The sequence below is a fragment of the Nannospalax galili genome, unplaced genomic scaffold (assembly GCF_000622305.1).
Source record: "Nannospalax galili isolate Female #2095 unplaced genomic scaffold, S.galili_v1.0 scaffold150, whole genome shotgun sequence".
Classification (NCBI taxonomy): Eukaryota; Metazoa; Chordata; class Mammalia; order Rodentia; family Spalacidae; genus Nannospalax; species Nannospalax galili.
Window position 1 is genome coordinate 612,133 of NW_008329320.1, and position 16,499 is coordinate 628,631.

The 16,499-nt window shown below is 36.0% G+C and overlaps 1 protein-coding gene across 5 annotated transcripts in view; it reads left to right on the plus strand.

Annotated features, from left to right (window-relative positions):
• The window catches only part of Prlr (prolactin receptor), a 228,739-nt gene that overhangs the window by 189,507 nt on the left and 22,733 nt on the right, over positions 1–16,499 (plus strand). For 4 of the 5 annotated variants that reach the window (XM_008835308.3, XM_029564611.1, XM_029564606.1 and 1 more), the window contains one exon: positions 1,592–10,099. The exons of the other annotated variant lie outside the window; for it this stretch is intronic. In XM_008835308.3, coding sequence (XP_008833530.1) covers positions 1,592–2,590 — 999 coding nt within the window. In that variant the 3' untranslated portion in view covers positions 2,591–10,099. Of the gene's footprint in view, positions 1–1,591; positions 10,100–16,499 lie in introns of those variants that run through there. 5 annotated transcript variants of the gene reach the window in all.

Below are 16,499 nucleotides of genomic sequence, written 5' to 3' on the forward strand. Positions count from 1 at the left end.
TCTATATTGCCCAGGACTGCTCCTAAAAACAGAGATGGCCATTTTGTTCAAATAATCAGTTTAGAAAAAGAATAGACAACTTAGCTGATACAAAGCAGGGGCCCACCACTGCCATCTCCATTGTACATGGGTAAAATCTTACACTTAAATGTTCTTTACATAAAATCATTGTGACAGGACTTCCCACTGTCATCAGTGCTCCATTTGACCATCATTAGATCAGTACAGTGTGGACTGCTGTTTGCCAGAGCACATTTAGACTGATTTTGAGAGGGAATTAAAGCATTTTAAATTTCTCTCTAAGTTGAAATGTATAGTTTCAATTTGATCTTAAAACAGTGATGTTAAGAAGCCTTTACCTATATACAAAAGTAAATGCCAGCTGACATGGTTATTGTGAAGATAATAGCATAAGAATATGAAAAGTGAGTCCTAAAGAATTTGACTTGTCTGCTAAAAGTCACTCTGGTTGCAAATGTCAGAGCAGGAACTAGAGCCAAGGAATTTGGGCTTCTGGTCCAGTGCTCTTGTCCCACTAGTTAGTCTAGCGTTAACACCAACATGAATGTCTCTATACACCAACATGAATGTCTTAACTAAGTAAATTGACTACTGTCTATCTTACAACCTGCTAGTCACAGAGATTTAATGGCTACTCTAGGGTTCCACTTTTAATAGTCTTGTTTACATTATCTCTAATGCTCAAAAGAACCCTCCTAGATAAGTACTGTTTCTCCCATCATTAAACTGGAAAGCCTGAGGTTCAGAGAGGAGAGCAACTGATCCAAAGTCATATCGACCTTATAAGTGATAAAAAAAAAAAACCCAGGTTTAGGCACTATTACATGATGCAAAGCAGAGGACTAGGAAGAAGAGAGGAAGTAAGAAGAGACTGAAGAGAGAAAGAATAGGAGGGGAGAACAGAAGAGAGAGAAGATATGGACTAGGAGGAAGAGAGGAAGAACAGAAAGAGAGGAGCAGGAAAACTGGGATAGGAAGAGAAGGGAGCGAAGGTGACGGGGGGAGAGGGAGAAGGAAGAAATGGCAGGAGAAGGAAGAGACAAGACCCAACTCACTGTTGCCAGACTCCAAAATGTGGTAGAGGGGGCTAGGAGGCCACAAACCACATCTCAGAACCACTCTGCCAGTGAGGACCAGTGTCAGACACATACACAAACACTGTGGCTTCAAATGTTTCAAAGGATTTTTTAATTTAATAGTTATATGTTTATGGTACATCTAGTAGTATAGTACTTACCCATTAAATTCATGACCACTATCGCCTAGAGCAAAGTTAAAATTATGAGCTGATTTAAAGAAAAGTATTTCATGAATAGTACCCAGAAGGTGGTTATAGATGGCCTGACACACGTGCCTGAAGTCTGGGGGGATTCTGTGAGACTGCTCACAGAAGCCTTCTGTACATCAGGAGATGAGAACCTTCCTTTCCAAGACTAAGCAAGACACAGCGTGGCTGCTGCCCCAAGGAGAAAACCCCCTTTATTCTACTCAGATACCACTCAGCTGTGATACCAAGTATGGCAGATGATGAAGCTAACGGCCATCTCTCCTTGTGTCTGTGTTTCAATAGAAGGGCAAGTCTGAAGAACTCCTGAGTGCCTTAGGATGCCAAGACTTCCCCCCCACTTCTGACTGTGAGGACTTGCTGGTGGAGTTTTTAGAAGTGGATGACAATGAGGACGAACAGCTAATGCCATCCCATTCAAAAGAGTACCCAGGTCAAGGTGTTAAACCCACACATCTAGATCCCGACAGTGATTCTGGCCATGGAAGCTATGACAGCCATTCTCTTTTGTCTGAAAAGTGTGAGGAGCCCCAAGCCTATCCCCCTACTTTCCACATTCCTGAGATCATTGAGAAGCCAGAGAATCCCGAAGAAAATATTACTCCCATCCAAGACCCCCAGAGCAACATCCCCTATTTTCATGCAGATGTGTCCAAATCTTCAACATGGCCTTTACTGCCTGGCCAACATATGCCCAGATCTCCTTACCACAGCATTGCTGATGTGTGCAAGCTGGCCGGAGCCCCTGTAGATGCAGTGGCCTCTTTCCTGGACAAAGCAGGAAAAAATGCTTTAAAATCTTCTAAAGCTTTTGAGACTGGAAAGGAAGAAAAGGTGGCTAAGCAGGAGATGGAAAGCCTCCATTCAAAGACTAAAGAAGAGACATCATGGCCACTGCTCCAGGAGAAAGCCTCCTTTATCTATGCTAAACCCCTGGATTACGTGGAGATTCATAAGGTCAACAAAGATGGAGTACTATCATTGTTACCAAAACAGAAAGAAAACTGTGACCAGGTGGAGAAGCCTCGGGCTTCTGAAACCAGTAAAGAATATGCCAAGGTGTCTGGGGTTACAGATAACAACATCCTGGTCTTAGTGCCAGAGTCACAAGTTCAGAACATGGCTTTGTTTGAGGAATCAGCCAAGAAGGCTCCATCACCTCTTGAACAGAACCAATCTGAGAAAGACCTGGCCAGCTTCGCTGGAACATCAAGCAACTGCAGGCTCCAACTGGGCAGGCTAGATTACCTGGATCCTACGTGCTTCATGCACTCCTTTCATTAACAGCTAGACTAATGGAACGATTGGTTCAAATGTGATTTTTCTTCAGGTAACACTAAAGAGTCATGAAATAATATGGTCTGCTAACAAATGCTACAGAATATGGGCAAAAGTAACACTACTTTCTCCTTTTCTTGTTCCATGTTCAACGCTCGCCTCTTTCCAACAGCTGATACCCAGAGCAAATCAGTCTTGTCTCCTGACTGTGATTTGTAGATTTGCTTTTTGCTTAAAAAAAAAAAATTATGTGTTCAACAAAATAAAAGCACACTGCTTAGTATTCTTGCAGGATGGTGCCAATAGGTGTAGCCTCTGGGATGGATTTGGCATGTGATACAAGGAAGTAAAAGTCAAAATGATTTCTCATAAGAAAATGACAGATATTTGGAAAATGCCTTGAGAACTGCCTTTGAAAACCAATTACTAAACCTTTACCCTCCTCTTTCATATCATTAGGGTGGCCCAAATATAGTACCTTTTTAAAAGAATACATTCCAGGACACCTGTCAAATTGTTTACATCCTATACCTTACTGACACATCGCCTGTACACAGATGAAATAATGCCTTCAATCATAATGCCTCTTTCTTGAGATCATTTGAATATGCTAAGCATGGATTCCCTAGCCTAAACTTTGTTTCATTCTAAGGCCCCTAGAGTATGTAGTTTTGGAAAGTAAAATTTTCTTACACAATAGGAAAATGAATTCCATGTGGTAAATCATTTCAGAAAGTTTTCCTCCTTCATTTCAGCAGGAAGGACAATTTATTATATACCCTAGTATTTTCTTAGCAAAAATAAAAATCCCAAAAGGCTAACTTTAATTTAAAAGATAATCATAGCAAGATGCTAACAGAAATGCTGCCTTACTGTACATACAAATCCTACTTTAATACAAACCCATACATTTAGCAATGTATTTTTGAACTATTTTTCTATCGCTTAGGTAAAATAAAAGACTATTTTCTATTTTCCAAGTACAGCTGTTTATGTATTCAGTGGGCACAGTACTTTCTGCTGCAAGGTTATAAAGAGTATCAAAGTACATAATAGTATTTACAGTCCCTGTTTGTGAAATGAAATGCCACGCCCATCTGAAGCCCACTGAGGAATGTGAAGTAGATGAAAAAATTAGTTTGTAATACAACAGAGTACAGCTTCTCCGGTCCTTTTTATCTCAAGAATACTTTAAACAACAATGACCAATGACTTAAGGTTTTAGACCTCTCCATAGACCTAAAGTAATTTCTGCTCTGAGTTTAGAGCTTCTATCTACCTGTGGATGAGTCTGATGAACCACCATGAAAAAAGGTGATTCCTAATACAGTTTCCACAGTGGAGATTTGGCTTCATTTTGTGTTTTTTTTTTTTTTCTTCCCCCTGAGAAATCAGGGACATAAAAGATCTCTTTGGAGTAAGATGCATTTGAAAAATCTTGGCAGAGACTGTACTCACGTCAGGAACATCCAGAAAAAAGTTTTAGAAGGCAGACATCGGTTTAGTGATAGGAAGAGCTTTAAAGGTCAGGCAGTGGTAGAGAGAATCTTCAAGTCAGTTCCACGGGCAGGCTTCCTGAGGAGGGGCCATACCTTGGATTTTCATTTCTATAGGAGCATCCAGGACTCATCTACTGCACACTGCCTTCCTGTACTTTTCATTTCACCTACTGGAAAATCTATTCTCTGTCCATTCTCTAGCTGAATATAGAAAATCTGAACTCCTCTCTGAGTTAAATACTTTACCCAACAAGCACATGTTGGGTGGAATTAGACTCAGAGGTTCCCTAATGATTGAAAGTGGACACATAACTGAGGCTTTGAGAAATACACATGCAAACACCTGAAGCTCTATTTCCAGTAATAAGCATCTTATGAACAACAGAAGCATTTGGACAAGTGATGTGATCCAAGGTCATCCAACACCCTAGATCCTCACTACTCAGTGTCTGAGGTCCAACTGTATTGATATCATGTCGGCACTGTTTGGAAATTTTGGTTGCAGCATCTCACACTTCACCTCAGACCAACAGAACCAGAACCTGTATTTTACCAAAAGCCCCTTAATAATTCATGTGCACATTGAAGTTGGAGAAACATTGATCTCAACAACCATCTCCACTAAAATGTTCTTTTCCTCTCTTGAAAAGTATGGAGCAAGTTTATTTAACTTGAAATGAGGAAACAAAAACAAAACTATTAATGGTCTGAGATTCATATGAAGCTTATATGAAGTCACATGAGAGAATGATCTGCAAAGCTTACACAACTTCCAAGAGAGTCAGAGAACATAATCCACCTTGAAAGATACTGACTGAAGAAAATTACCTTCAAAATCAATGCAAATTAAGCCTTTTCCAGCAAAGTCTATTCTCCAGGAGCTAGAGATAGATATATAGAGAGATTAGATGTAGATGTATATTTATTTATAAAATATGACTGATAAAATCGATAGTGCATTATTACTCACAGTTGTAAAATTTAAAAGCAATCTGCCTTGGGTATATAATTTTACATACATGAAAAATTTTATGATGGGCTAAAGATACATTGTATCACACAAAAATCAGTTAACATTAAATGAAGTCAAGTTCTATGATTGAGTAGTTTGAGTTTACGGTCTAATATGTTTTTTGTTGAAAGGCAGATGCTTGAATGAAAGAATGCCTATTAGGAGACAGGACACCTGGGTTCTAGTCTTGTTTTTTCTTGGAAAGACCAGTTCACCTTTCTGGATTTCAGTTTTCTAACTATATAGAACCAATACTCTCTAAGGCCTTTTGAGGAATGGAATCATCTCCTTGATTCCATGACTTACTGAATAATTTGAAATAATGCCTTGTATTTTGAGTAAGCTGTCAAAAAATTGCTCATTATAGAAATGCAGAGCAATCTTCAGTGATGTACTAATCATGGTTGACTTTTTAAATGATCATCTCCAGGTTTGCCTTTGCATATTGCACATGTACCTATATAGACATATAATATAGTAAATTGCACATGGATATAGCATAAGTTTTCATCTAAGATCATGTGCAAATATGTGTGCAGAGAGAACATAGAAAAGAGACACAGTGAGACACTAATATTTTAGAAAACATATTTTTTACTGCATCAAGCCATGCTCATTTCTGGATGAATCCAACAGCCTCAAATCTCTTTTCTTATATTTGGCTGTTGAGTATTTTTCCCTATCAGCACAGTTAATGAATAACCATTTCACAAGTTGTTTAAAGACCCTTGTGCTCTGAGTTATAGTTATAGTTGTATAAACAATTATCTAAAAAATTTAAGTTATGAATATATGATTTGTGGGAGTTTAGAACACAAATGGCAAGATGTTCTTTGATAAGTTTAATAAATATAAGGAACTTTAATATGAGCACAAATTACTGCCAGCTGTGACATTGATTTTTAGTAGATGATATATTCTCCTAAGTGCCTGAGACCTATTCTGGTAGTCAGTTATAAGTTAATGACTCACTGTAGCCTGGTTTTGTGGGACCCAATCAATCTCTTATTGTTTGTATAGTATCAAAGCTGAAAGATTCCTTGTCTGAGATGACGCAACAGATTGGTGAATCCTGAGCTAATGAGCAACCAGAGGACCCAGACTCAAGGGGAAATTTGTCCTGGAGGGACATTTAGCTCACCCGCTCTCTCTCTTCTTCCTTCCTTCCTTCCTTCCTTCCTTCCTTCCTTCCTTCCTTTTCCTTTCTTTTTCAGCTTTCCTCTGCTACCTATCATTTTCAAAAAGACTTGGAATGCCTTTAGCAACTTCCCTGTCCTTATAATAAGCAAGAAAGAAACAGATCTTATATGTTTTACAAAGTGCCTTTCTTTATGTTTTTTTAAAGGTTTCATTTTGAAAGAAATGTTTAATTGGAAAGTAAAATATATCTTACATGGATTTCTTTTAAATAAATGAAGATGTTTAAAAAAAGAAAAGCCAGAAAGGGAATGACTAAATGATCTAAAGACTGACCAGCAAAATGTTCACAGATTTTTGGATGTTCTTTAATTGAATCATCACAGAACTGAATCATCACAGACACTGAATCGTGTCAATTAATTTGCCTGAGTTTGAGTATGATTTGAAGATAAGCATGCCACCCTGTGATTCAAGGCTTCCCATTCTGAATGATATTGATTCATTCTTGAATGTCATTGAACTGCATGCCATGTCCTGAGGAGGACAATGTGTACATTTTGAAATTCTGCACACACATGGAAAAGTAAGGATGAACTTGAATTTATATTCCCAAACTTGCCATTGCTGAAAGCCTCACTGTACTTCATTGAACAGGTTTCCTCTTCTGCCTTTTTGTCTCAAGCACAATATTGTTGCTGCTAGGATAGTCATGGAACCCTACATGTCCAGCTTCAGGTCACATCACTGCCACTAAACAGGCTGAATGACCTTGATAAGTTCTTTTAATTCTGGCCACGGGTTCCCTCTCTTGTTAAATCAGTAGGTCAGCCAACAAATGTTTCTAAGATTTCTTCCAGATCTGTCTTTAATACTCATATTTAAATAAAATCTGAGATGGTAGGTCAAAGCCCAGGTGCCATTCAGAAATCACTGCTGACATGCCCTTGAACTAGGCAGTGAGTACCCAGAACTGTATCTGCAAAAACACTTAACAGAAGAACTGAGATCCTTTCCTCCACGTCAGGTAGACTCAGTATTCTTGCTTCTCTGCTTCCTTCTTAGCTCTGCATCCTCACAGCCTTTAACCGTCCCTCTTCCCCGGGTCTGTTATTTTTTTCCTAAAGGTTAATCATGTACAGTAACAACCTTAGGTCTACAAGAAACAAAATTACCCATAAACAATGACTTCAGCTCTGCATAAAATAGACAAATGTTAAATCTCTGAACAGAAGAACAGAAATAAGCCCAAATTGAGGGTCACAAGTAATATTCCATTTAGATACTTTCACATTTAAATATTCAAACTCATATTCATTATTTAATAAATCTGAGCCATCTTGAGGAGTAGGTATTGACTGTATTAAAGGGAAACTTGAAAATATATACTGTTTGCTTCAGAGCTTATGATGTAACCAGAAATCCTGCTTATAAGTACAATTCTTTCCTATTATTACTAGATATATCATCTGTGAATCACACAGGAACTTCCAAAGTGTAGGGCATATCAGGACTCCACAAAATACCGAGTAGCCAAAGCGCATTGAAAATGATAAATCTATAAGCAATTGTGAGTTAATTACTGAGAGGTACACCTAACTCACAACGCCATAGGTGAGCAGCTGTGCTGTTCACAGCAGGTCCTTCAATTTCCATTTATAAAGCACCCGTCTATATAGTATGGTCAATGAGTACTGGCACTCACAGATAATGCAGTCTTAAGTTTTTCTCTTCAAGTCTTGGGGAAGGGGTCTTATCGCGTTCTCTAAACTGGAAAAACTGTATGAGAAAAATGCCGCTAAAAATAATTTGTTTTACCAAATTCATGAGAAAAAGATTTCAAATTTTTAAAGCTACCTCCCCTCAACATTCTAACGACCTTCCTTCAAAGCTGCTTATAACTTAGAAATGAAAGGTCACCACTTACGTTTTGACTGTTTGAGGTGGCATATTTGATGTGCTTCTCATGTGATAACCCTAACTTTAAAGTAACTGTTATTTTACACTGTGTTGCTTTCTGTGGTTCAAAACCATTACATGCCATATTGAAATATTTAATCTTCATGTAAAATTTATCATGTAATACAAATGAAAATCATTATTTAATGACTTATGATCTAACCATATGTAATTTCAATATAATTATGTCTATGTCTGTAAAACAAAACTAAAAACTATGTAATCATATATGTAATCATATATTTCTGTTGAAACTGTGAATGTACTAATTTTTTCGTTAATTTTTGTCTACAAGTGGCATTGTATACCATGGTATAGCCAACCTGGGGTGTTAGTTTGTTTGAAGTACAATCCACCAATTATTAGACTATCAACCCCTTGGCTTTGCTTCATGTGATTGCCGAGTTTTCTTCAGTGTTATTTACACCATGGGCCTTGATTTTGTGCTTTATCATTGATTTTAAAAAATCTAAGAGTCTCATGTAGAAACCAAAGCAATCTAGATGCAACCCATTCAATGATCGTGTCTTCTGTAAAGCCATATTGGAGTGAAGACGCCGCTGTAGCATAAGGTTTCATATTTCCAAAGCTGCCACTACCTCTCTTCCTCTTTCCCTAGAAAATGTCAGGCAAAATGAAACCTTAAGTGGGAAATTAGAAGTGATTGTTACAGTAAGTTGCTGTTGTTTTTTTACCCAAGAAGACACCTTCTAATTCACTACTTTGCAAATTTATGCTAGGTTTTCTGAATAACCATTCTTATGTTTTGATGTTATGGAAATTGGCTGATGAGTAAAGTGCAGAAAGACTACACAGAAAGTCATCAGATAAAAACAAAGTGAAAACCATAGAGTGCAGATATTTTTCCTACTTTTAAGTTACATCAAGGTGTTTGGCCAAAGCCATTACAATCTATTTCATTATATTAAAAAATTCCCAGCTCAGTGCCTGGCTGAAAAGTGTTCATTTTCCTTGTTTACCCATCTTCTATCTTTTTCTAATTTGAAATACAAATGTATAGAATTACATGTATATAGCTGAGCAATTTTCTTAAATAATTTTTCTGCTAAAAGATCTATAATTGTGAATTTAAATTTTAATTTCTCCAAATGTCCAAGAAATAATATTCTCCTTATTTTATTTTAGTCATCAAATATATTATGGTATGGGAAAAGTCAGCCATTTTTCAGAAATAATCTTGTTACTGTTTTAAAGACTCATTTCTATGTGTCATTGTTTTGTGATGTCTACTTTTTTCTTTTTTAGCCTTAATGATTATAGAATGATAGTCATCTGATTTGTCTCTTGAACTTTTTATTCTGTAAATCTTGGGTTACTACACATTGTGTTTCCTGTTTTTCATGGATTTATTCATGTATCTCCATCTGTTTTGTGGGGACAACATGGACAGTTAAATCTTTGTCAATGATATGAAGATTATGCTAACTTCTCTCACATCATTCTTACTGCATGCCAAAAACAATGCTTGCCAAACAGAATCAGACATCTCAGAATAATATGGTCATTATGTTTCTATTTGTGTCATTATTGAAAACACCCAGCTCAGTGCCTGGCTCAATAAATGTTTATTTCCCTTGCCTATCCTCCAATTTTTTTATTTGAAATGGGAATGGGCAGATATGTGTGTGACTAAAGCAATTTTCTTGACGATTTAATAATGAATTATCTATAATCAAGAAATTGTTCATGAACCAAACAGATCTTCACATTTGTACTCAACCTGACAAGTGATTACAAAGCAAAATTTCTCTCCTTTAGCTCATCTGTGTCATATAAATTGATTAAAAATAAAGTGGGATGGAATTGGATTAATGGGAATCAAATAAGAGAAGCTCATTTAAATATTGTGAAATAAAAACGGGCCAACCCGTCAAAAACTAAATAGAATTTCTTTGGCCAGTGTGATCCATTATTATTATTAACATCTTTTCTGACAAAATCCATGAGACTGAGCATAAATGAATAATCTTTAGCTTTTAAGGAATCTAGATCTGGAATTACTCACAGTTCATGCTGTGTTACCAAATTGTGAAATGGTGGGGGTGCTTTAAAACCTCTCTGCTCTTCTTAATTCTCTACTGCAGTGTCTTATTGAAGGATAAAATTTTTCTTTCTCATGATGAGTATCAGCCTCTAAAACTTAGCTTCAAGCAAAAAAAAAAAATCATTGGCTTTTCTGGAATCATCTGCCTTTGTAGTTCTGGAGTGTCAGTCACCAACCACAGTGCCATATGACTATTGGTGATCTGGGGGTTTATAACTGACAGTTTTCCAAAATGTTGCATGTGTTTTTCTGAGAGAAAACAGGAATTCGACATTACCACATCTTGCCAGAATCCAATAAAAACGTGAACCCAGTTAGGACTCCTACAACTTACGAACTAAATGTTCTACATTCTAAATGATACAATCTCCTTCTTTGAGGAAAAAAGATGGGAGTGGAGGAGAAATAAGAAATAGGGCTATTGAAAAGCCTCCCGAAATGGACTCTCCTGAATATGGACAAAAAGAAAAGCTCCTCCTGGGTTTAATAACCTTTCCAAATTGTGCGGTGGAATTCTGACCAATTTTTGATGTTGTAAAAGGCATTCAACTTTGGAGTTCTTGACATCTAAAATCGGATTTTAAAAAATATTATTTTTTTATTTTAAGTGTATGAGTGTATTGCCTGCTTGTAAGCGCATCCCTGTCATGCTTACCCGCAGAGGTCTGAAGAGGGCGGTAGAACCTCTGGAACTGGAGTTATGAACAGTTGTTAGCCACCATGTGGGTGCTGGAAATCCAACCAGGTCTTCTGCAAGAGCAACGGTGCTCTTAACTGCTGAGTCATCTCTCCAGACTGTAAAATTGGAATTCTCATACCAATAGCCTCTTCTACCCACACACCACACTCCACAACTCCTGCTGCCCATGCAAATGTTAACCATTCTTCTCTAGTCATGACCAGGTTCACATTAAAACCTGTACTTAAAAACTGACTTGAAGCATTTGAATGCTACCAAATAATTTTTTTTAAGTCTAGAAGATAACAGTCAAATAAAATATCACTTGAATGTCGGTTTTTGAACACTGGTGGAAGAAAAAGGAGCTGGGTAACTTATATAAAAGTATTTATAAATGTGTTTGAAAGAAGTTTGAAATGCCTCAGGAACATTTTAGGGTGGTTTCTGCTTCTTATAAAAATTAGAAGGTAATATTAAATGTTATGTCTAACAGTTTCATTTTATGTGTTCCATACTGATATTGCTGCTGAATTATGTGATTTTATGATACATTTCCTATGCCTTTTTCAGAGCAAATGCTTTGCAATGGTAACAACATTTACTTTAAATTTTAATAAATTGTTTCTTGAGTGATGTTTTCTCTGATACACACATGCACACACACACACACACACACACACACACACACACACAAACACATATATACCATTATGTGAAAATTGAACTTAAATTTTTTCTTTGCTTTAACAAATCTTTTTAGAACTTGTTTGTTTGTTTGTTTTTGCTTTTTGGTTTTTTAGAGGTTTGTTTCGTTATTGCAAGAAATGGGAAAATGGCATATTTTAAGTCTCTCTGGAAATAAAATATTGAGGCCAAAACATTTTATCTTAGGATACTCATCCATGGCATGTTTTTCAGAAATGAAGTTTTGTGCTAATCCTTCAGCACCTTCTCTATTTTTATTTTCCTACTAATTCTAAATCAAAACTGAGTCTTGTTTCCAACTCAGCTGAGCTCCACATCTCTTTCCATGGTCCTCACGTCCCTTGCGTTTATTCATTTGTCAAACTCATCTTGAAAATGCAAATGTGATTGGAAGCATCCAGAAGTTTCTTGGATCTTCTCCTGGGAACAACTAAGAATAATCAAAAGGAGAGTTTCCAAACCTGGGATGCAATTAGATTTTGAAACTGCAAAATCTTAGTGCCAAGAGCATTTTCTTGTGTTAAGAGTCTTCCAACCTGGAATTACCCTACACATTCATGCAAAACTCCACTATGATTTAGTCCTCCTTTTATTAATAAAATTTCAGAAATGCTTGAAATTTTCATAGAAAAAGAAGAAAATACCTTTTATGAACAACAAATTTCATTAATATCAAAAGTTTCCTTCATGTATTCTATACCTTTTTTTGACAAATGAAACATCATGGACACTATAACATATGCTCCTCAAAAACTACAGTCTCTGCCCTGCTTTCCAATGGCAGTTACCATCCTGGAGTTGTATTTATTTCCTGGCTTTTGAAAAATGCATTTTCCTCATATCCACATATCAGTAAATAGCACATATAATTATTCAAACTATATTAAATTTAATTTTCTTAATTTTTTTTGGATTTTTTTTACATTTATGAGATTAATCTTGCTGCTTGAGATAGAATTTTGAGATAATTATAGATAAATTAAGAAATGATAGTATATATCATTGTGCACTTTTATTCTTTCCTTTATCATTGGGATTTTAAAATGCAAGTAGCTTCCATTTATTGATTCTGTCTGCTGTACACAACTGTGTGCATATATGTATATGTGTATATTTACCTATATATGTAGGGATATATATTTATAGGTAAATGTATGTAAATTTACATGTATATCACTATGGAGCTAAGTTCTTTCTATTTTAAATGACTCTTTGATGGGTATTCTTTTGCCATTCTCATTTGGAAGAGTTTCTCCATGATATAAATGTGGAGGTAGATTACAAGGTGATATAAAAAGCATACCTTAGCATTCCCCAAATGCACTCATACTGTCCATGTAGGACGTTTCATTTTTCCCATCTTTATAGTTACCTAGTGGTGTCAGATGTTTCCATTTTTGACAATTTGATGACTACAAAATGAAATATTGTTATTATTTGAATATAACATATATATTATTTGAATATAACACATAACTCATATAATTCATTCATTGCCTGCTTATTTTATATGTCACCTTTTCCATGTCCAGAGTTCTGACAGATTTAATTTGTGTATTTTTTAATTCATCTTATACTTGTCCTGGTGCTCTATTATGATTATTCTGTCTTATGCAAAGTCTGACTATTCAGTAAATTGATTCCCACACCACCATACCCTTCCTGGAAATATTCTGGTTATTCATGGTTTTTCACCATATAAATTTTGAGATGAATGGATCACATTTCCTAAAATTTTGTCCTGGAACTAGGCTATTGTATATTATACTTGTGTATAATTCCAAGAGAAGCTACAAGTTTACAGCATTGTACCCTCCTAATTATGAACATGATTTATTGTTTCATTTATATTAGTCTTCAAAGTATTTATACATGTTATATGGAACTCATTCCTAGGCACCATATAAGTTCTGTTGCTATTGTAACTGACTTTTTAAAAAACGTATCCCCTTCTAAGCAGTGGTTGATGCTAGGTAAAACATCCGATTTTTTAAAACATATTTGTATTGAACGTTACTAGACTATTAGTTCCTATAATTATAGATATTCTTGGATCTTCTATTTTTACAATTGTATCCTCAGAAAATAACAAACTTCATTTCTTCTTTTCCAGCACTGTGCCTCTTATTTCTCTTCCTTAATCTAATAGCATAGTGTTTCCAGTATAGCAGTGAATACAAGTAAAGGGCCTTCTTCCTTGCTCCTGACTTTAAAAAGGAGTGTGGTTAAAAGTTTGCCATTAGGTATACTGCATTGTGTAGTTGTTTACACATACCCTTAGTTGTAGTAATGAAATCCTATCTACTTCTACTTTGATAATTTATATAACCATGTGGTTCTCTCCAGAAAATAATGTATAAATTACTGTAGAAAATTTGTTCAGAGATTATATTTTAGGGCTGAATTACCAGTACATTCTTGAGAAAACTCCACTTGTTCATTATGTATTTCTGCAAATTTTGTTATTTATAATTTGCTAAAAATATTAGTGTTCTTGCGTTTATGAGATTCATTTGTTTTGCTGCTTAGAATTTTCTGTGATGATTATAGATAAATTAAAGTTATGATTATAGAGATCTCTCCTTATAATTCTAAAAAATTTGCTTTATATATTTTTAAGCTATATTGTTAGGTATATATAGATTTAAATATTCAATCCTCCTGACGAGTTTAGGCTTTTCATTGTTTATTTTGATCCCTTTATCTCTAATGGTTCTCTCTGCTGTAAACCTTTTTTTTTTCAGACACTAACATTGTTACTCTCTTTGGGGTGGTGAATCTCTTTCCATTATTTTCAGTTGTTCTATCACCATGTTTTAGGTGTCTTTTTTTTTTTTTTTTGACTGACAAAACTTTTGTTGAGTTTTTGTGCAATACATCTTAATCAAATTTAGACCCTCCCCTCTACCAGATTTTCGGTATTCTGACATATATGTTAAGTCCTATCCAGTCAAGCATTTGTATCCAGATGTCCCTAGGCACAAATTCATCCACTGGAGCCTATCTAGAGTAACTCCCTTAAAGATCTACTCTCCCTCGCCCATAGTACAATAGTCTTTTATCAATAGTTCCTTAGCTAAGGTTGCGTCCTGCTACCCATTTTCCCTGAAGTTTTAGAGAATAAAATACTATAGAGTCTGTGTCTCTGGATAAGACTCCTATACTAAATCTCACTCACCCATGGCTCAGGGAATATTATGGAAGAGGGAGTGGAAAGAGCTTAAGAGCCAGAGTTGGTTTATGAACATAGGTGTATCTTATAAGTGGATATACCTAGATTTTGTTTTCTTCTTTCAATTAAGATTATTTTTCCTTTAGGTGATTAGAAAGTTTTCTTTTCCGCATTCGATGAATTTTTCCTCTATTATTTCTTTTACATACTGAATTTTTTGTTTTTTGAAAATTTCATACATAGCACTGTATTCACCTCCACCCCACCCTATCCCCACTCCAACTCATTCTATGTTCCACTCAATTTCCTCTCAACTTCATGACCTCTTCTTTGATTAATATTGTTTCATACACATACATAGATACATACAGATAGACAGGCAGATAGGTAAAATGTACTCAGTCCATTTAGTGGTGCTCAAGTGCACACGTGTTTATGGCTGACCTCTAGGAACTGGAAAACCCAGCAAGAGCTTGATCCTAGAGTAAACTGATTCTCCCTTCCTGAGCAGCCTGTGGCTCTTCAACTAGAGGTGGAATTTCCCCTCCACACTAGCATGTCAACTTGTGGTGTCATTATGCAGGTCTTATTTATACAAAAATGTTGTTGAGATCTCATGGGCGCAACTTCTCTGTTATGTCTAGAATATACTGTCTATTAGCAGGTGTCCTGTTCCTCTGGCCCTTCAAATATTTCCACCTCACCCCCTCCACTCTTCCTGAGCCTTAGGTGTATGGTTTGCCTTGTATATGTTTCAGCTGTGACAAGGTACCCCATATTAGCTTATCGTCTGTCTTTTGACAAGTTGTGGAACTTCATAATAGTCTGTCTGTTGCAAAAAAAAAAAAAGAAGCTTCTTTGATGAGTGATGAGAGTTATATTTATCTATGAACATAAGGATAATTATTTAGAATATAATAAGAAGTTACATTGGTTTAGGAAAGTGACAATAATAGGTTTTCCTCTAGGGTCTATGACCTCTCAAGCCATGGGCATTTGGCTATATTTACAGTATCAGATATGGCTTCCCTCCTAGTAACTGAGTTTTAAGTCCAGTTAGACTGACAAAAGTGTCAATTCTATAATAGTCATTATAGGAACCTAGTAATTAAAGATCCTTGTCAGATAATTCATTGTAACTGAGGGCCTCAGGTTTAGAGAAAATTATTCCCCTATATAGGAAAAACAGCAGCCATACTGAAACAAGTTCTAAGGAATTTCATCCTACTGTGATTGGAAGGAAGAAAAAATTCTGCCTTGGTTGGTAAGTTAAAGAAAATGAACAACTAGAAAATTATAACTGCTTGGCTGGAGATATGGCTCAGCAGTTAAGAATACTGGTTGTTCTTGCAGAAGACCCAGGTTCAAGCCCCAGTACCCACATGGCAGCTAACAACTGTCCATAACTCCAGTCCTAGGGGATCTGACAGCCTATTGTGTCCTCCACAGGCATTGCACTACGCAGGCACCCTTATCTACACACAGGCAATACACACGTATACAAAAAAAATAAAAATAATAAATAATATTTTTTTAAAAAAAGAAAAATATAACTGCTAAGAAAAAGACTTGTTCTCAGAAAGGTTTCTGCTGTATAGTCTACCCAAAAAAAGAAAGAGAAACAGAAAGAATGAATGAAGGAAGGGAGGGAGGGAGGGAGGGAGGGAAGGAAGGAAGGAAGGAAGGA